Consider the following 21,460-nt stretch of genomic DNA (forward strand, 5'->3'; position numbering starts at 1 on the left):
CCCCCCCCTTTTCCTAAAGACCCAGTCCTATAGGATTGGGGCCCATGCCAATGACCTCATTGTCACTTGACCATCCCTGTGCGGACCCTGTCTCCAAAAAAGGTCCCATTCACAGGTCCTGGGGGGTTAGGACTCCGACATGTCATTTCCGTGGGGGGGACGCAACTCAACCCATAACTCCTTCATTCATCCCGTCTCTGAGCACTGATTGTGTGTTGAACCTGCCATGTGGGATGAACGGTGGGAGGTGCACGTGGGTGGCTCCGGTACAGGGTAGAACATCACAGAGGCACATTGAGGTGGTAGTCCGGAGGGGCGGAGTTGACGCTCAGCTGAGGAATCTGGAAAGGTTTCCAGAAGGCAAGGCCGCCAAGCTGGGCTCTACGGTATGGGAGAGAAGAGGACCCCGGTGCAGGGGAGAATGTGAGCGAAGATCCAAGTACAGAAAGACATGGAGCACTGACTGGAGGCAGCGCAGCCGGTGCAGGGATTCGAGGGAGCAGAGGCCTGCCCGTGGCCCCCCAGAGGGCTGGCCCGCACACAGGGGTGGCAAATCAGATGAGGGGTGATACCTGGCATAGCCGATGAGGAGATCTACTTTGTTAAGTTCAAGGATGCCTGTGTCGGTGTCTGGCGGGCCATGGCCTCTGGCCTGAAAGACTGATGGAGGGAAGGCTGTTCGTAGGTGGGCAAAGCTAGAGGGAAAGAGCTGGTTGCGAAGGCAAGGATAGTGGGCAGGAGGGCAGGAGGGGTCACGGGAGGCTCTGACAAGGAAGGGAGGGGTGGGGTGGGCAGAGCTGATGCCCAGCTCCTGTCCCCACTCAGTACCTCCTGCCTCCTAGGCCCCTTCGAAGGTCCCAATTACCACATCGCTCCCCGATGGGTGTATCACGTAACCAGCGCCTGGATGATCTTTGTGGTCATTGCGTCTGTCTTCACGAATGGGCTCGTGCTGGCAGCCACCATGAAGTTCAAGAAGCTGCGCCACCCTCTGAACTGGATCCTGGTGAACTTGGCAGTTGCCGACCTGGCGGAGACCATCATCGCCAGCACCATCAGCGTCGTGAACCAGATCTATGGCTACTTTGTACTGGGCCACCCTATGTGTGTCTTGGAAGGCTACACCGTCTCCTTGTGCGGTAGGCTGGCAGGGGCCTGGGCTCAGGGAAGCACGTACATGCCCCTACCCTTCCCAGTGTGCCCATGGTGTGCGCTTGAAGGGGGACGGACCTGTAGGGGAAAACTGGGCTGGGGTCATCATCATCGGGGGGAGGGTTCCAGGTTGTGGACCAACAAATAGGGATCCTAAGGGCCTACCCAGAGACAGGCCAGGCGGGGGCCACGCACCTGGCATAGGAGGAGATGGATACAGCACTTCCCAGGACAATGTGGGAAGGGAGGGCTCCAGTCACCCCAAAAAGTCCACTCAAATCGGGGATGTGTTTTTTCAGCTCACCCGTGTGGGCTTTTCCCAGAAACACTTCCCATTAGAGCTTTTGAGATACTGAAACTAGATCCCAGATCGCTGTCGCCCTGCAGGCCGTGGCTCTGTTCAGTCAACCTTGGCAGAGAAGAACCCATGTGCTGGGCCCCAGGAGTATAGGATCCCTTCCCTGAGGTACTCCCGAGTCCCAGGAAGACGGGTCCCGATCCCAGATAGCGAGCACCATCGGTCGTGGCCCCCTCGGTCCCCTCAGAGGACCATGTGCTGGAGGAGGCAATGGAGCGCCTGAATCTTGAGTCAGGCAGATGAGAAGGGAGCGGGGCCGAGGCGGCAGCCGGGTGGGCAGAGGACAGGTGAGCAGCGGGCTCAGAGGACTGTATGCAGCGGGCATACTCAGAAGTAGGAGACTGGAGGGAGACCCCTGGGAGAGGCTGAGTGAGAGGGCCAAGGCCACGGCAGCCGGAGAGGCGAGGGAGCTAGGGCAGGAGCTGGGTCTGTCACGCGTGGGGCTCTGGGGCCATGAAGTGTTGCCATGCGGCCAGCTTGCTTTCCCTGGGGCCCACGAGGGAGGGGAGGACAGGCGGGCCTGGTGAGGCGGAGGTCCCATCCGGGAGCTCTTGCAGGAGAGCGAGCCCCCCGAGCGAACAGAGGGCTGAGGGGTTTACCTTGCTGCGCGTCCAAGAAGACAGGGAGCCTGAGGGCCATGGCGCCCAGCTTGCGCAGCTTCTCTGGGCCCCTGGCTGTCACACCACTGGAGGCTTGCAGCCGCTGTTCCTTTCTCAAAGTTGCCCAGGACCAGGGGGTCTCCATTCCTGGGTCCTTAGTGCCCACATCTAACTTGGGTTCATGTAATTCTCACCTAAACTGGTCTCCAATTCAGATTCTTCAGGGTGGACATCAAGAAGAGAAAAAAAGACCCTAGGACAGCCAGGGCCTGGGGAAGGTAGGGGGAGCCGAGTCCCAGGTTTGAATCGGTAGTGCTGCGAATGCCACGAAGTTACTTTACCACTCCACTCCTCCATTTTCCCATCAGTGAAATGGGGGCAGGACTTGGGGGAAGATTTAAATGAGCATATCAGCCCCTCCTCACCCTATAAGGTAGGCACCAACATGACGCGCACTCACCGTCCAGGGCAGAGTGCAGCCCACTCCCCCATATCCGACTGCGTCTCGTTTTACAGATGATGGTCCAGCACTCTCCCAAAGGTACAGAGCAGGAGTGACCAGGGAAAGCCTGTGCACCCCTCCCCAGAAGAACGTTTGCCGACGTGCACGATAAGATCCTTACAATTACAAAGGAGTCCAACGATACTGAAACATAGCAATCAAACTATTAGATATTAATGAGTGACATAGTCCTTCATTAACATTATTAGCAAATGCATCTTTTAGAAGTATTTATGATACCATTCTTTATTAAAGTATCAAATAACTGGATCTGGCCTGACAGCCACTGAAATTTAAAGTGGAAATGAATATGGTGACATTGGGAAGCGTCTGCCGCCTCTGTAAAGTGACCAAGTTCAGGCACTGCTAATGCAGTGCCAAGTGTCCATTAGAGTTCAGTGGAAAAAAGCTGTCCTTTTTCCCGCCCCAGTTAATGGAGCCCTAAATTTTGCGCACAGAGCTCCAGTGTCGGAGCCGGGCAGGGAGACACCATCTCCACCTGCTGGGTGGTGGGCAGTGGTGGGGAATCTGGAAGCCGAAGGGCCGCATGCAGGTCACTAGACATGTCCTGTTTCCTTGCCTTGGGCTGCAACTGCAGCACCTCCATGCAGTCACGTGGGTGCGCACACGGCCCACAGGAGTTGCGTCTGCATCCGAGGAAAGGCCGGTGGCCAACTAAGAGAAAGATAGAAATCATGGCGGTGCAGACCCAAGAGGAAAGAATGGGAAAGAGGGTGTCAGAGAACTTGGCCGAAAGACCCAGGCCCCCCGGAGCTGAGCACACTTTTTGGAGAATTAGGTTTTTCGCACGGATGGGGAAGATGGCTCTTGATTTTGAAAAGTGTCGGCTGGTGTGGGGTGAAGAGGTGACGTGAGAGGCTTGGAGCCCTCACCGCCTGCTGTCCCTGCAGGCATCACGGGTCTCTGGTCCTTGGCTGTCATTTCCTGGGAGAGGTGGCTCGTAGTCTGCAAGCCCTTTGGCAACGTGAGATTTGATGCCAAGCTGGCCATCCTGGGCATCGCCTTCTCCTGGATCTGGGCTGCCGTGTGGACAGCCCCACCCATCTTCGGCTGGAGCAGGTGAGGAGGCCAGTGTGTCAGGATGCAGCTCATTTAGGACACAGGGTGAAGGACAGCAGGGAGGGGTAGACTCATGACTCCATTTGTAACCTTGGGGTCAACTGCTTCCTGTTTCTGGGCCTCTGCAGCCCCACAAGTAAAGCGAGGATGGCCCCAACTCTCCCTTGGACCCCTTTGAGGGCGCAGTGCCCGTGAACGTATAAACCTAACTGGCTGCGACACGGAAATGGGCCCTGTGATCTCTGAGCCTCTAGAAAGGTCTGTTTCTGACAAATGTGAATGGCTCACAGGAGCACATAGAGAAAGACGACAAGCTGGAGCCCCGGGAGCAGCTGGAAGTGCAGGCAGGGCCCTCTCACCCACTCTGCCGTAGGCCTATTTCTCGCACTTTCTGAGGGGCCTCCCTTTCAGAGGCTCCTTGGGTTGTAGGCACACCTGGGCCTATAGGTCATTCATGTCTTGGGCAGGCTTCTTCTTTGGGGGCTCAGATGTGATGTGCATTTTACCACAATTTAAAAAAAAAGGCTATAAGGCCTAAAACTGGACAAAGGGTTACCAAAACCCTGCCTACGGCCTCTCTTTGGGGACAGTGAACATGTTCTGGAACTAGACAGAGGTGGTGTTGCACAAACAATACTGTTCACTTCACAAATGGCGGGTTAGGGCGCCCAGGGGGCTCTGTCAGTCAAGTGTCCGACTCTTGATTTCGGCTCAGATCATGATCTCACACTTCATGAGATCGAGCCCTACGTCGGGCTCCATACTGACAGTACAGAGCCTGCTTGGGATTCTTTCTCTGCCTCTCTCTCTGCCCCTGCCCAGCCCATGAGCACGCATACACTCACTCTGTCTCTCAAATAATAATTAAGTAAACTTCAAAAAACAAAAGGTTAATTCATGTAATGTGAATTTCACCTTGATCCAAACAAGCCGCCAGTCGCCCTCTCGAAGTCAGCGGCATGCCTGGACTGGGGGGTCCCAGGTTGCCCCGCCGGCATTGGGACAGGCTGCCAGCCCTTCTCTTCAGGTACTGGCCCCATGGCCTGAAGACGTCGTGTGGCCCGGACGTGTTCAGCGGCAGCTCGTACCCCGGTGTGCAGTCCTACATGATCGTCCTCATGGTCACGTGCTGCATCATCCCGCTCAGCGTCATTGTGCTCTGCTACCTCCAAGTGTGGCTGGCCATCAGAGCGGTGAGTCCCCGCCAGCCCTCCTGGCTCCACCCCCAGCCCCAGCCCGTATCGGCGGGGGAGGGGGGGCAGGGGGGCTTAGGCTGGGACACAGAATCTCTCTCCTGCCCTCAAAGCAGGCATGAATCCTCTTATTCCTTTGGGGCTGCCGCTGCAGCCCCGGCTCCCCTGTCCTTGTCCTTACACGATGGGAAGGACCTGTCCCCTGCTTTGTGCAGTAGTCCACTAACGGAGCAGAGCTGCATTTCTTCCCTGACCTGGACAGTGCTCCCCTGGCTAGGAAGCCTGCCTTTCCCAGGGAGTGGGGTGCAAGGCCAACCAGCCAGGTCCCCAAGGGAAACCTGCAGACCAAAAGGCTTTTTGTTTTGAAAGGCTGCCACCAGAGCGACCATGTCCCCTTCACGGGGCTGTGGGGGCAGGCCGAGGAGTGGCTTCACGTGTGCCCTCTGCCCCCCAGACCCGCTCTCCACTCTCCTCACTGGGAAGGTGATCCCACCCCCAGCCACCCCCCACCCCGCTCCATAGGCAATCGGAGCGAGGCAGAAGAGGAAGAACCCTGTCCATAAGCTGACCCCTCGGCGACCAGCTCACGTGTGATTTGATGTGACGTGTGTTCCTGTTGAGCGCCTGCTCGGTGCCCGTGGTAAATGGCCCTTTGGGGCGGCGCCTTTCTGCTACGAAGCTGCTTGTGCCCACGATCGGAGCAACACATGTTTAAAAGCTCTTTCCAAAGTGAAGGCCACACGCTCCCTGCCTTTGGCCGTGATTGGCCCCCAGCCTGCCTCCTCCCCCAGCCCCGCTGACGGTCAGGGAGCAGAAGCAAGCTCGCTGGCTCGCACAGGTGTCCGACCGTGGCTTGGGCCTAGTCAGCTCGAGGCTGGGACCCTGCCTGGAGCCGACAGCATCCAGCCTCGGCGTCCTCCCCCGTTGGGCCTCAGACCCGAGCACGGGAGGGAACACGCTGATACGGGCCCGGGGGAGGCTAAGAATGGCCTCCTCCCCAAGCTCCTAACGGGAGCCCACCAAGCCACGAGCTCTGAAGGCGCTGGCTCAGGGCCACCCTCACCAGGGCCAGCTCTGTGCTCCCTCAAAGCCTACAGAAGCTCCGTCAAGGGCGGCCTGGTCCCATCGCCTCCTATGACTCCACATGCCTGGGTCACCCGTCTCTCGCCGCCTCCCTGACTCAAGGCCCAAGCAATGGCAGCACGGGGCCCCCTGATACAGGGCCCAGAGGGACTCTCCCACACACCATCCCTGGGCATGAATCTCTGTCTCCCCCAGGTGGCAAAACAGCAAAAAGAATCTGAGTCCACGCAGAAGGCGGAGAAGGAGGTGACGCGCATGGTAGTAGTCATGGTCCTTGCCTACTGCCTCTGCTGGGGACCCTACACTTTCTTTGCGTGTTTCGCCGCTGCCCACCCCGGCTATGCCTTCCACCCCCTGGTGGCGGCCTTGCCGGCCTACTTTGCCAAGAGTGCCACTATCTACAACCCCGTTATCTATGTCTTTATGAACCGACAGGTAAGTCACACCGCTGGCAGAGCAAATTAGCAACTTACCCCCAAAGAGCCCAGCGATGGCTCCCCCGGAATCATGCCCAGGGAGAGCCCATTAATGACCTCCAGGACCATGACCAGAGAAGGGTCAGCACATGACCCAGCCCCGGCCAGCCCTCCCTCTGGATGTTGTCAGAGTGGCCTGGCTGCGGCAGCGGCACGGCGCAGTCGCCCACATTGCTGCTCTTCGGCTCGGTTGGCCTCAGGGCTCTCCTGGAGCCCCCACACTGACGGAGTGCCCGAACGTGTCTACATTGACCCTCGCTATGGCCTTCCTGCTTTGATAGGCACAACTCTTCTCTCAATCGTCATCTTTCTGTCTTTAAACCCTAACTCCAACAAGGACACGGACAGGCCCTTCTTGGCTGCACTAACATTTGGCTTTTGTGACCTTATGGGTTAGTTGGAGGGGACACACTGTGGTCCTGCCCAAGGTGTCGCCACATGGTAGCCATCAGGGGGTGGTATATTGAGCCTCAGCAGCAAATTGCCCCCAACTCCTAGACCTCTTGGTAGGTTATAGGCGACCACTGAGGCCCATCCTCCAAGTGTAATTCACCTTCTTCTTCCTTGAATCCATCACATCTACTTCACTGAGGTACAGCTGCAATGTGTGACTTGATGGTGACCAGAAAGGTCCAGGGGCCAGAAATACGGCCCTCTCCGGAGCCTGGCATTGCACCGGACTCGGTCCCCGTTCCTTGCAGCTGGCTCTTTGGCTCCTCCATTTCCCAGTTGCTCCAAGGCCCCGCTCACTCTGGCCTGGCCCTGACTCCGCAGAAGTTCATTAAGCACACACTCTTTTTGAAATGTTCAGGTATTAAGTAGGACACAGTTGATCCCCCAGGACTCTGCTGTTGAGAACTCAGTACCTCAAGCAGAGCTGCATCCCTGACTCGTTTCCTGGTTCATGTGGGTCCCTTTGTAGGTCTGGCCTTTGTTTGTGGAAGCCTCGGCTATCTTGCCTTGTGCTTGTACTTGTTTACTTGAGTCTTTTCCCCTCATTCCCCCTCCTTTCTCCCCTCCCCAAACTCCCCCTCCTAGACAAGATGTCTGCACTTCTGGACCTCTCCGGCCTTTTGAAGTTTGCTTCCACCCTGTCCACACCGCTATCCCTTCTCTGAGAGAAGCTTCTGTGCTGGGGCTCAGGAGGGCAGACAGTGCTGACCCTCTGAGGCAGTCTGGTGCACAGTGGATGCTCAGGAGGTAGATGTCAGATGGATTCCTCAGCTAAGTCAATTCTGCTATTCGGTCCATTTTTTGTGTTACTGATTTCCATAATTATGTGTTTTATTTGTGAGAGTTTTGATGTTGGAGGGAGCTGGAGGTGGTCAAGAATTGGCCTAGAATATACAGGAGATGCCTCTGGTCTGCATTCTCAAGACATTGGGGTTAGCTCAGTGATAATATGAGATATAACTTGAGAAATGAACACATTCCAAATCTGCTTAGGGGAAAAGCAGCGGGGCCCACTTGGCGCCAGAAGATTCTCTTGGCTATAGCCATGAAGTAGTAGCTAGACTGTTGTCTAAGTAATGCTTGTATGGCCTCAAAATTGATGGGATAGAAACAAGATGACAATCACATTCCTTTTCACTAAAATGCCTCTGAGTCTCTTCCCAGACATCCTGGAGATGGGTCACCCTATGCATGGGCCCCTTAGGTGGCATCGTCTTTGGTCACTGTATAAGTTTCCTAGGACTGCCATAACAAAGCAACACAAATGGCGGGAAGGGGGGTTACTTAAAACAACAGAGATGTATTCTCTCCCAGTGCTGGAGGCCAGAAGTCCGAGGTCAAGGTGTGGGCAGGGTTGTTTCCTTCCGAGGGCTCTGAGGGCAAATCTGTTCCCTCCTGTCTCCTAGCCTCCAGTGGTGGCCAGTAGTCCTTGGTGTCCCTTGGCTTCTAGACAAGTCACCCCGATCTCTGCCTTCACCTTCACATGACCGTCTCTGGGTCTGTGTCCAAATTCCTTTCTTATGGCACCAGTCATTGGATTAGGACCCACTCCACTCTACGTGACCTAACGGCAACATACATCTTAGCCACATCTGCAAGGATTCAATTTCCAAATAAGGTCACATTCACGGGCTCTAGGGGTCAGTCCTTGAACATAGCTTTGGGGGCGGGGTGGGCGTGGTGTTACAGCCTAACCCACAGCAGTCCCCGTCAGACTCTACATTAGATGAGCAGTCAGGAGTAGACCTCCCCGCGCGCAGGGAATAGCCTCAGGCTTCCTCTAGTCTCTGGATGGGACTCTGGATGGTAGTGGAGAAGGTGTTCTGTCATCAAGGTGGCCCCTAATGAATATCCTCCCCAGAATCCCCCAAGAATGACCTTTAGCATAGTACGTGGGCCCTTTCTGCTCTGCTGACTAACACTTTCTGTCCTGCCAGTTTCGAAACTGCATCATGCAGCTTTTTGGGAAGAAGGTGGACGATGGCTCTGAACTGTCCAGCGCCTCCAGAACAGAGGCCTCATCTGTGTCTTCAGTGTCACCTGCATGAGTGTCTCCCAGCCATGACAACAAAAAGATCTGCTTCCTACCAGAAAACATAAACCCTGTCCCACACATCAGCGCTTTGGCCACGCCCCCCTTGCCCCTTCTTCTCCATCCCTGCACAATAAAAGTAGTTTCTCTTTGCCAAAAACAAGAAAGTTGCAGAGGCTCCCACTGCAGTCTGGGGACACCTGAGCCTCCGAGGGTGCGGTCGCAGGAGGGCACAAGGGGCACAGAGAGGAGAGCAGCTGCACTTCAGAGGCTTTAATATTTTCCAAGCCTTGTGTCTGCAGCTTGTAAGGAAGCATCACGAAACAGGGACGTGCAAGGTGGGCTGGTAGTGATGGAGTCAGAAAGGGAGCAAGGAGAAGTGGCTGTCGCGGTAGGGCTGGCTGGATGCCCTCGGCACCCGGAAGGCGGCCTGAACCAGCAGCCCCAGCCCTGCTAATGCCCGTCTGCTGGAGGCTCGGACTCCCTAGAATGCGGGCTCCATCTGGAGGGGACCCAGGCCTGCCAGCCTACGGCAGGGAGGGCACACCATGTCTGCCAGGCCAGGGCCCCGAGCCCGATGAGCATGAGGGCAGCACAGGCGCGCAGGCGGGAGCCCAGCAGCAGCCCGGGGCCGGCGCCCACGGTGCAGGTGCAGGCCAGCAGGATGGTGGCCAGCGTGAGGAGCAGGCTTACGAACCAGAGCGCGAACTCCTGGGGACGGACCCTGCGGCTGCCCGCCAGCTCCAGCTGTGTTACTCGTTGCAGAGTTTCGAGCTTAGATATACGGTTCTTGAAAGTCTCCATGACCTCCTGTGGGTGACAAGAACACACGGCCCCCTGAGAGGTCAGAACGGAAGTGCGGTCTCTTACCTGGGTTCCTAAGGGGTGCACAGCGAATACTGGGGGGCTGAAGACGGAGGAGGGAAATCAAGAACCAAGAGCATTTACATGCTCAGGGCCCTGTCCTGGGAGGGTGTGCATTTCCCCGGGGAACAGCGAAGGGCTCAGCCGACCCGGCCACGCTCGTCATCCAGCATGACCTAAGCCACGCGACAACTGGCCAAGGACAGTAGGGTCTGAGAGTGTGGAAGAGAGCGAGCCTAACCATGAAGGTGAGGGAAACCCCTCACCCCTGCTTGCTGACCCAGGGTCAGAAGCAGGGGTGCCTGGCGAGAGCATCCGCGTCGACCTCGGCTGGGTCAGCGCGGGGAGGCCTGCAGCACGGACGCCAGCACTGTGTGTTTCTAGCTCTGAGTCACACGTGGACTCGCGGTTGAGCCCTCAGCAGGAGCGGCCTGAGGACCGATCCCTTCCCTTACGTCGCGGGCTATCAGAGCGGACCTGCTCATCATTTGCCTCTCTCCTCCCTGTGTCCTCACTGGCCCTTTGTTGAGAAGGTCCGCTGCAAGTGTCTCACCCATATTTCCTTGGCTCTCTCGTAGGACAGGTAGGCCATTTTCTCTTCAGCGCAGGCCAGATTCTGTTTGAGGCGGCAAATCTCATCCAGGTGCTCCTGGACGTGCTCATTCACCTGTTCTTCCATCGATGCTTGTCTTGGGAGCAAAAGAGAAAGTAATACTCCCTGAGTACCTTGCCCAGGGCTTGTGTGGCGGGGAGCAGTCCTATGTGACCACTAGACTTGGGTTCAGATTCCACCTTCCTCCTCTCTCCTCCTCAGGTCGGCCTCGGAACACCAGAAGCGCACACGAGCCACACACACACTGATATTCATATACCTTTTGTATACAGATCCTCTTGCAAACCAGCTGTACCCAACTAGTCGTAGACCAGAAGTTGTAGAAACGAAAATCTAAGTTACCCACGCCTGCTATTATTTCCCATGTAAATTCCCAGCATCAGTGTTTGGCAAGAAGTAATCATTCCATAAAAATCTGTTGATTATAGAGATGGGGCGGTCACAAAAGGCCACATATTGTGTGATTCCATTTATACAAACTGTCCAGAAGAGGCAAATCCGTAGAGACAGAAGTAAATGAGTGGTTCCTGGCAGCCGAGGGTGGGGAGTGACGGGGAGTGACTGCTAGCGGCTTGGGGTTTCTTTCTGGAGCGCTGACAATGTTCTGGGGTGAGAGTGGTGACGGCTGCACGCTCTGTGCATGTGCTGAGAAATGCTGACTGTAAACGAGTGAATTTTATGGGGATGTGAATTATCTCTCAATAAAGCTGTTATTAAAACAAAAACAAAAAATTGAATTGTGGTAATAGTTGTACAACTTAGCAAATGCACTAACAGTCATTGAAATGTCTAATTAAAATGGTGCATTTCATGGCATGTAACATATCTCAGTAGATCTCTTAAAAAATACAAACAACATCACTAACCAGTTTTTTATGGCTATGTGTAGAAGTTGTGAAAGTATAAAAACATGCATGAAAAAGATAAGGGCCCAGTGAGGAGAGCGAGATGGGTGGAAAGGGGGTGGGGTTGGGAAGGGATAGTGTGAGAGCTTCAAGTGAACCTTCTAAAGTTTTACTTCCCGGGGCGCCTGGGTGGTGCAGTCGGTTACTTGTTCACCTTCGGCTCAGGTCATGATCTCATGGTTCATGAGTTCAAGCCCTACATGGGGCTCTGTGCTGACAGCTTAGCTCAGAGCGTGGAACCTGTGTCAGATTCTCTGTCTCCCTCACTTTCTGCCCCTCCTCTGCTTCCACTCTCTGTCTCTGTCTCTCAGAAATAAACATTAAAGTTTTACTTCTTAACAACAATAACATTTGAAGCAAATTTGCTAAATGTTAAGATTTGAGAAAGCTGAGGGTGGGTATACAGTGCTGACTGTGTTATCCTCCACATCTTCCCTGGGTTTGGAATATTCTATAATTTGAAGAGGCTCTGAGGTTCTTCATTTGCGTACCAGGAAGGGTGGGCCATGTGGCTTTTAGCACTGTCACTTAGGGAAGAGCCAAGGAACACTTGTCCCATGGGTCGGCAACAGTGTTCCTTGAGGAGCAGAAAGGTACTGGAGACACAGAATGGCCGGGGCCTGCTGCCCTATGGAAAACAGGGCAATGGAGAACGTGGCTGATCAGTTCACATGGCTCCAGTGGGCACAAGAACATAACGGATGGTGCTGTCCTGCAGACCGGAAATAGGAGGCAAGGGGTCAGTTGGGACTTGCTGCAAGGACTTGACCCACACCCAAATGGAGATGTCCGCTAAGCATCTGTTGAAAGCCAATTTACCAAGAGCTGGTTCATGACAGCATTTTAAGGAATATTCCCATTGATCTCTGTCCTGCTCCCTGTTGAGAAGAGAGTGCACGGACAATGTCCGCAGAGAGGGGGAGGCAGTACAGTATCCACTCGAAAGGACATTTCCCATGACTGTCTATTTACAGAAAGGATTCAGACACAAGAATGTTCAAGATATTAACTATGTTCAAGTGTATACTCATGAACATATATATATTCATATATACATGTATATATTTTAATGGTTTTTTGTTTTTGAAGGGGAGAGAGACAGAGCATGCACGGGAGAGAAGCAGAGAGAGGGGGAGATGCAGAATCTGAAGCAGGCTCCAGGCTCTGAGCTGTCAGCACAGAGCCCAGTGTGGGGCTCGAACTCACAAACTGTGAGACCATGACCTGAGCCGAAGTCAGACGCTTAACCGACTGAGCCACCCAGGTGCTCCTCATGAATACATTCTTCATGGACATGAAGTCAAGGAATAGATTTGTCATTAATATATTTATAAGAATTTACAAATATATTCTTAAATGCATTCTTGAATAGACTACTCAAGAAGAGAATATTAATTCATAAGGCGATTCTATTAGTCTCCCCTTGTCTCTGGTCCCCAGGCTCTCTGCCCTACAGCAGCAGCATCCTGGCTATGACACAACTGCGTCTTCCTTGTCCTTCCCTTAGTCCAGGACCCCCTCTGCCCCGCTCCTACAGTTGCAGAGGCAAATGGACCAGTCCATTTTTTAATCTCAATTTCTATTTAAATTCTAGTTAGTTGACATATATGGTAAAACTAGTTTCAAGTACAGAATTTAGTGATTCATCACTTACATATAACATCTAGTGCTCATCACAGGTGCCCTCTTTAATCTCCATCACCTGTCTAGCCTACCCCCCCCCACCTCCCTCTATCAACCCTTAATTTGTTCTCTGTATTTAAGAGTCTCTTATGGTTTGTTTCTCTCTCTCTTCACCCCCCCTTCTGTTATGTTCACCTGTTTCGTTTCTTAAATTCCACATGAATGAAATCATATGGCATTTGTCTTTCTCTGATTTGTCTTATTTAGCATAATACTGTCTAGTTCCATCCACAAAACTGCAAATGACAAGATTTTATTCTTTTTGATGGTCAAGTAATATTCCATTACACACACACACACACACACACACACACACACACACACACACACAAATACACAGCACATATTTTTTTATCCATTCATCAGTTGATGGACATTTGGGCTCTTTCCATACTTTGGCTAATGTTGATAGTGCTGCTATAAACATCACGGTGCACACACCCCTCTGAATCAGTATTTTCCTGTCCTTTGTGTGAATACCTAATAGTACAATTGCTTGGTCATAGAATAGTTCTACTTTTAACTTTTTTAAATTTTTTAATGTTTTATTTATTTTTGAAAGAGAGAGAGAGAGAGACAGCTTGAGCAGGGGAGGGTCAGAGAGAGAAAGAGGGAGACACAGAATCTGAAGCAGGCTCCAGGCTTTGAGCTAGCTGTCAGCACAGAGCCTGACATGGGGCTCGAACCCACGAACTGTGAGGTCACGACCTGAGCTGGAGCCAGACGCTTAGCCAACTGAGCCCCCCAGGCGCCCCAATGTTTATTTCCCCTTTAATCTTTATTATGTCTCTTCTGCCGCTGGCTTCAGCTTTACTTGCTGCTCCTTTTCCAGCTCCTTTAGGTTCAAGGTTAGGTTATGTATTCAAGATATTTCTTGACTCTTGAGATAGGCCAGTACTGCTATATACTTATCTCTTATGACCACCTTTGCTGTATCCCAAAGGGTTTGGACTGTCGTGTTTTCATCTTTATTCGCTTCCATGTATTTTTGTTTATGTCTTCTTGAATCTCCTGGTTAACCCACTCATTCCTTAGTATCTGTTTTTAACCTCCATGTATTTGTGATCTGTCCAAATTTCTTCTTGTGGTTGACTTCAAGTTGCATAGCATGCGGTTTGCAAATATGCACGGTATGATCTTGATCCTTTCATACTTGTTGAGGGTTGATTTGCGTCCCAGTATGTGATCTATTCTGGAGAATGTTCCACATGCACTCGAGAAGAAGGTGTATCCTGCTGACTTAAGAGCAAATGTTCTGAATATATCTGTTAAGTCCATCCAGTCCAGCGCGTCTTTCAAAGCCATTGTTTCCTGGTTGATGGTCTGCTTAGATGCTCTGTCCATTGCTGCAAACGCGGTGCTAACGTCCCTAGTATTCATGTATTATTATCAATGAGTTTCTTTGCTTGTTATTAATTGATTTATAAGTGTGGGTGTTCCAAGTTGGGGTCATAAATTTTTACAGTTGTCAGATCTTCTTATTGGATAGACCCCTTAATTATGTTATAATGTCCTTCTTCATCTGTTGTTACAGTCTTCAGTTTAAAATCTATTTGTCTGATATAAGTATGGCTACTCCAGCTTTCTTTTGATGCCCATTAGCATGACAAATGATTCTCTATCCCCTCATTTTAAATATGGAGGTGTTTTTAGGTCTAAAACGGGTCTCTTTTAAGCAGCATATAGATGGGTCTTTTTTTAAATCCATTCTGATACCCCATATCCTTTGATTGAAGCATTTAGTCAAGCAAATGGTCCACTCTAGAAAATGCTGTTACAGGGGCGCCTGGGTGGCTCAGTCAGTTAAGCATCCGACTTTGACTCAGGTCATGATCTTGCTGTTTGTGGGTTCGTGCCCCGCGTTGGGCTCTGTGCTGACAGCTCAGAGCCTGGCGCCTGCTTCCGATTCTGTGTCTCCCTCTCTGCCCCTCCCCCACTTGTGCTCTGTCTCTCTCTGTCTCTCAATAATGAATAAACATTAAAAAAAAAGAAAATGCTCTGGCAAAGATAAAATGACAACCAGCCAACCAAAATGCCCCCCAAATCTACCAAAGCTGTGAAGCCCGCCCTTTCTAATATAAGTTGTCCTAAACATCATTGTTGTTGAAGAAGAGTATATTCTTTTTTTTAAGTTTATTTTATTTTGAGAGAGAGAGGAAGTGTGAGTAGGGGAGGGGCAGAGAGAGAGAGAGAGGAAGAGAGAGAATCCCAAGCAGGCTCCACAGTCAGTGCAGGGCCTGATGGGGGTTTGATCTCATGACTTTGAGTTCATGACCTGAGCCAAAATCAAGAGTCAGATGCTTAATCGACTGAGCCACCCAGGCACCCCAAAGGAGAGTATATTCTTGATCATATCTGAGCGTTGGCTTTTGGCAAACTGAGCTAGAAACTAGTGGCCTACAACTTGAAGAAGTCTGAGATGAAGGAGCAACTGTAGGAGGGATCGAGCCCTGCAGGTAGGGTCGGGTAATGCAGCAGGGATGGAGTAGGTCCTCCTGAGCAAACGTGCAACCACACGCATCCTTAGAGGAGGGAAGCAGGGGGAGCTTTTACACACAGAGGAGAGGGCCACATGAAACCAGAGCAGAGAGAGATGTGGAGGTCCTGCCCTTGAAGACTGGAACGGTGTGGGCACAGCTAAGGATCCCGGCAGCCATCATAAGCTGGCGTACAAGAACGTCCATAGCAGCTTTATGCATAACGGCCGAGCCCAGCAGCAGGCGAGTGGGTAAACGGCGGTGCATGCATACAAGAGAGCACCCCTGAGCAGGAGGGCTCTGCCCCTATGCACAGCTTGCATCACTCTCAGAAATATTACATTGGGTGAAAGAAGACAGACACAAATGACTGCACACCGTATGGTTCCCCTGACATGAAGTATCCAGAAGGAACAGATGCAGAGAGACAGAAAGCACACAGGTGGTTAGCAGGCGTTGGGGTAAGGTGAATGGGGAGTGGTGGGGTGTTCTCCTGGAGTGATGAAAATGTTCTGGAACCAAACACAGGTGGTGGTTACACAACATTGCAAATATACTAATTGCCACTGGATTGCACATTTTAAGATGGATCGTTTTGTTTTGTGAATTTCATATCAATTCAAAAATTGAAAACGGGCACCCGGGTGGCTCAGGCATTGAGCATCTAACTTCGGCTCAGGTGATGATCTTGCGGTTCATTGGTTCAAGCCCCGCAGCAGGCTCGCTATCAGCCAGAGCCCGCTTCGAATCTTCTGTCCCAACCCCCTCTGTGCCCCTCCCCCACTTGCACTCTCTCTCAAAAATAAAACAATTTTAAAATGTGTAAGAAAGAAAGGAAGAAACCCTCTTGAAAGGAAACAGATTTACCTGTGAGAAGTGTCATAGAACTTTTCAGTTTGAAACCTCAGTTTGTGACACACCAGAGGAGATGTGACAACCACAGGGGCTTGGGTGGTGACCACACAGCTGTGGACACCAGGTAACACTTTGCTGACTTCAACACACAGGTCATGTCTGCATCTATCTCACATAAAGTTTTTTTTAAAAGATCGAAAGGAGACATATGCTTTAAAAAGTTCAACGAATCCCCGCGTCTCCTTGGACCTAGATGAGAAAGCCACATGGCGGGGCATGTTGCCGAGCTCTCACGCTTGTGTTTCCGTCTGAGACTCTGCTTCCCCATCTGTAAAGTGGGCAGCTGAGCACCACAGGTGACAATGCTGCTTGCTCCCTGCTGTCACCGTTATTATGTAAAGTCGCCTCCCTCCCGTTCTCCACGTCTCCTGGCAAATTTGAGCCCACAGACCTACTTCTAATGCAGACTGACCAAGCTAGGCTAGCTGCTGCAGCCTGCAAGCAGGGGACAGAGGTCACCCTGCCCCCCCCCCCCCCCCCCCCCCCCCCCCCCCCCCCCGCAGACACATCCTAATTTGGTGAGGGACTGAGAGCTTGCGGAGGCACAACAGTCCTGTTGGCCCTGGCAGGATGGGAACTTACAGGGATATGTGTCACTGGCACTGAGCTCCAGTCTTGCTTTCTATAAATGCAACCTCAGAAAAGGTATTTGACAGAGGGGTCATGAAGAGTCCCAGGAGCTGAGTTCAGCCCCCAGGCCCTACAAACATCACTCTGCAAAGAAACCGGATATTCCCACCGGCGATCTTATTTGACACTGGGCTGCCCCGCGTAGTTTTGAGTCTTCCTTCAAAGACTTCCAAAGCAGTGTACCTGCAGGTAACGCTTCCTGGTGAAAACAGAAGAGGACTGATTCCCAAGTGCTTTGCCCCCTTGCCCGCCCCCCCCCACACCGTTGCTAAGGGACTGCAGAGTTCTTACCTTACTGAGAATGTTGGGTCATCCAAGTAACATCTGCCTCTCTGGCCAGGCTGTTGGAAGGATTAGAGCTAATGCAAGGACCTGATGCATCAGATTGTGGGGACCAGGGGAGAGAGTGTGGCACCCCTGAGGGCCGATAGGACCCCAAGAAAGGTCCAAATAGGAATAGTGCAGGTCCTTCGAGAGGCTGAGTTTTCCTTTCCCCTCCTCATTTCTGGGCCCTAGTCTTGTCTTAGATAAAAATAAACTGCACATAGACCAAAGGAATAGAATAGAGAGCCCAAAACTGGACCCACAAGTGTATGGCCAATTAATCTTTGACAAAGCAGGAAAGAGTATCCGATGGAAAAAAGACAGCCTCTTTAGCAGGTGGTGCTGGGAGAGCTGGACAACAACCTGCAGAAGATGAAACTAGACCAGTCTCTTACACCATACACAAAAATAAACTCGAAATCGTTGAAGGACCTGAATGTGAGACAGGAATCCATCAGAACCCTCGAGGAGAAAGCAGGAAATAGCCTCCTTGACCTCAATCGCAGCAATTTCCTCCTCGACACATCCCCAAAGTCAAGGGAATCAAGAACAAAAATGAACTACTGGGACCTCATCAAGATAAAAAGCTTCTGCACTGCAAGTGAAACAATCAAAAAATCTAATAGGCAACCGACAGCATGGGAAAAGATAGTGGCAAATGGCATATCAGATACAGGGCTAGTATCCAAAATCTACAAGGAACTCACTAAACTCCATACCTGAAAAACGAATAATGCAGTGAAGAAATGGGCAGAAGACCTGAACAGACACTTCTGCAAAGAGGACATCCAGATGGCCAACAGGCACATGAAACGATGCTCAGCATCACTCATCATCAGGGAAACACAAATCAAAACCACACTGAGATACCACCTCACGCCGGTCAGAGTCGCTAAAATGAACAAATCAGGAGACTATATAGATGCTGGAGAGGGTGTGGAGAAACGGGCACCCTCCTACACTGTTGGTGGGAATGTAAACTGGTGCAGCTGCTCTGGAAAACAGTGTGGAGGTTCCTCAGAAAACTATCCATAGAACTCCCTTATGACCCAGCAATAGCACTGCTGGGGATCTACCCAAGGGATACAGAAGTGCTGATGCATAGGAGCACATGTACCCCAATGTTCATAGCAGCACTGTCAACAATAGCCAAATCATGGAAAGAGCCTAAATGTCCATCACCTGATGAATGGATCAAGAAGATGTGGTATATATACACAATGGAGTACTACATGGCAATGAGAAAGAATGGCATATGGCCATTTGTAGGAAAGTAGATGGACCTCGAGGGTGTCATGCTAAGCGAAATAAGTCAGGCAGAGAAGGACATACCATATGTTTGCACTCATAGGTCTAACAGGAGAGACCTAATAGGAGACCATGGGGAGAGGAAGGCGGGGTAAACAGTTGGGGAGACGGAGTGAGGCAACTCATGAGAGACTCTTGAATGCTGAACACAAACTGAGGGCTGAAGAGGGAGGGGGTTAGGGGTAGGGGGGTGATGACCACAGAAGGGGACACTTGTGAGGAAGAGCACTGGGTGTTATATGGAAACCAACTTGGTAATAAACTATATAAAAAAAAAAGACTTCAGTAAAGTAACTCATACAACTTAATAAAGCATATGCTCTCTTTAAGGAGCTTCTAACTTAATAAAAGTATAAAAATAAAGTGATAGACACCTTAACTTCAAAATCACACTGAGGGAGAATTATAAGTAAATTCAATAATTTTACTTTGTTTAAACTAATATTATAAAACTGATCATTTGACTCATTAAAATGTAAAATGTCTACATCCATTTAAAAGAGCAATTAACTTTACCAATAAAATTAATGAAATTAAAAAATAAATAAATAAACTTGACCTGCCACACAGTGTGGAGAAAGCGTCTGCCAGAAGGCAATCTTCTTCAGAAGGAATACCCCATAGAAGACCATTTGCCCAGCTCGGCCATGAGCACAGGTGGAGGGGCACGGCTGGTAGTCCCGCTCCACACGCTATTCTCACAGACGGGGACCTGCAGGACTCCTCTCTGACGGGCGATGGGCACCCGCCGGGCTCACTGCCACCACAACCGTCTCCCGCCCGCCACCACAGGGAGAGCCTACAGCTTCCGGGATCACCTGGCAGGACCCTGAGCTGGAGCCTCCTTTGCCAGGAGAGGACCCCGGTGGGCGTGCCACAGCAGGCAGCCCTCTCCACTGTGGGGCGCAGGTGCCCAGAGAAACGCTGCCCTGCTCCCTCTCCCCCTGACCCTCCAAACCCACGTCCTTGCTCCCCTTCATTCTCCTGCTGGCAGTCCCAGCAGAGGTGCTGACCCCACAGCCAAGGCTGCAGTAGACCGGCCACCTCACCTGCATTTCTCTTCCTGGAGGGACTCCAGCGACACCTGTAGGTCCCTCAGACAACTCTCCTTCAGGCTCTGATAGGACACCTGGAGGTGGAGGTGGAGCTCCCTGACTTCTCTCAGGTCTTCCTTCATCTTCCACAACAGCCGGCTTCGCTGCTGGGCCTGCTGGGCCACACACCTTGTCTCCGAGGACTTCCCCGGCTGCAAAGCTGGGAAATGACTCGCCACGGGTGAGTGGCTGACGACATCAGACAGGTCAGTGTCTTTCCCACTGGGAGGCCTGGGAGGCTCTGAAAACGGGGCCTTCTCACCAGGCCGCCTGCAGGGATGTGGGCTGCTTTCGGCCTTCAGCGCGAGACCCTTGGGCCTCCTGCCCTCCTCCAGCTCCTGCAGCTTCTGGTGACAACGACGGAGCCTACGCTCGATCTGGGCGATGGTGGCAGAGGCACGCTGGTTCACCTTCTCGAAGACCTGCCGGACGTGGGGGGCCCGGTGCCGGTCAGCTTTGGACACCAGCTTGAGGTAGCTCACGATGTTCTCGTCCCGACTGGCCTTCTCCACTCGCAGCTGCTCTGAGAGGTAGAAGATGCGGCGCTTGATGCTGTCCTGGAAGTTCCGGGCCTGCTCCTCGTCTAACAGCCTGGAATGGCCACTGGGGCCATCTGCGCCCGATGAAAGGGACCCGCGGGAGGGAGCATCGGAGGGAACAGTCGCGCTTGCCTGCGTTGGGAAACAAGAAATCGTTAACAGGCACTTCTGTGGGCGGCAGACGGTGGAACTGGACATGTTGTCACCTCCCTCTGTCATAATACTGATTGTCATAATACTGATTGTCATAATACTGATGTGTAGGCGCAGATGCCTACGTGCACTCAAGATGGGCCGACACAAACTAGAAAGGTCAACTTCAACTTCCAGGCCCCTCTCCCTTTCTTTCCAGCGCCCCAAATCTTTTTTAGCAATCTCTACACCCAACATGGGATTTAAACTCAACTGTGAGCTCGAGTCGCACACTCCTCCAACTGAGCCCCTGACTTTTTGCTGTATGACCAGCCCTCACTAGAACCCCCAGATGGCTAGAATCCCCACTCCACACCTGTCCTGTCTGTTCTTGGACTTCTTCTCTTCCCAGAAAGACCAACTATATTGGTAGAGATCTCATTTTATAATGAACCATTCTTATAAAGTATGGAAAAAGCTCATTCCCATCAACCCACATGTCTTGCTATGCTGCTACCACCAGGCAGATGAAAGAGGGAGGCAAGGAATCTCCCTTGAAGAGCTATGTTCTTTCTCATTTCAGATCTTGAGGGCACCCTTTCAGGGGTGCTTTTGCAAACACCTCACTCAGGAGTCATCCAGAACGGTGCTGGTCGGCACATTCCTTCACCTCTCAGGGCCTCAGTTTTCCCATCTGCAAAGTGGGTATGTTGGGCCAGGTGAATGGTTTCCACCATTCCAATGGTGCCAATTAAATCCTCTGAGGAGGCCCCAATGTTTAAGATGAGCAATGGCAGAAGTGTTACAAGTGAGACGGGGTGGGAGCCCTGAACCCTGCTCACTTGATCAAAGCGCCCCATCACCCACCACTCCTAAGCAGGAATTTCTAAGTGCCTTCTCTACACCCTGTTAGAGAACATGACTATCACAGGCATTTCCTAGGAAGCTTTTACGACCTAGTGCCTCCAAGAGGACTTAGGACTTTGAGTGTCTTTGTTTCTAGTTCATGAGTGGCAAAGATAACAGACATGTTTGTTTGAACAGTGCT

At 51.9% G+C, this 21,460-nt stretch overlaps 2 protein-coding genes across 2 annotated transcripts in view; one reads left to right on the forward strand and one right to left on the reverse strand.

Moving 5' to 3' along the window:
* LOC115283825 (long-wave-sensitive opsin 1) overlaps positions 1-9,039 on the forward strand; it is a 12,807-nt gene extending 3,768 nt beyond the window's left edge. The window contains exons 2-6 of the mRNA XM_029930247.1: positions 843-1,139; positions 3,523-3,691; positions 4,719-4,884; positions 6,163-6,402; positions 8,834-9,039. Of these exons, the coding sequence (XP_029786107.1) occupies positions 843-1,139; positions 3,523-3,691; positions 4,719-4,884; positions 6,163-6,402; positions 8,834-8,944 (983 nt within the window). The 3' untranslated portion in view covers positions 8,945-9,039. The remainder of the gene's footprint in view (positions 1-842; positions 1,140-3,522; positions 3,692-4,718; positions 4,885-6,162; positions 6,403-8,833) is intronic.
* A 157-nt stretch (positions 9,040-9,196) lies between these two features.
* The window catches only part of TEX28 (testis expressed 28), a 19,534-nt gene continuing 7,270 nt past the window's right edge, over positions 9,197-21,460 (reverse strand). The window contains exons 3-5 of the mRNA XM_029930386.1: positions 19,697-20,412; positions 10,346-10,481; positions 9,197-9,738 (exon numbers count right to left, since the gene is read on the reverse strand). Coding sequence (XP_029786246.1) covers positions 9,382-9,738; positions 10,346-10,481; positions 19,697-20,412 — 1,209 coding nt within the window. The 3' untranslated portion in view covers positions 9,197-9,381. The remainder of the gene's footprint in view (positions 9,739-10,345; positions 10,482-19,696; positions 20,413-21,460) is intronic.

The sequence above is a fragment of the Suricata suricatta genome, chromosome X, assembly GCF_006229205.1.
Source record: "Suricata suricatta isolate VVHF042 chromosome X, meerkat_22Aug2017_6uvM2_HiC, whole genome shotgun sequence".
NCBI lineage: Eukaryota > Metazoa > Chordata > Mammalia > Carnivora > Herpestidae > Suricata > Suricata suricatta.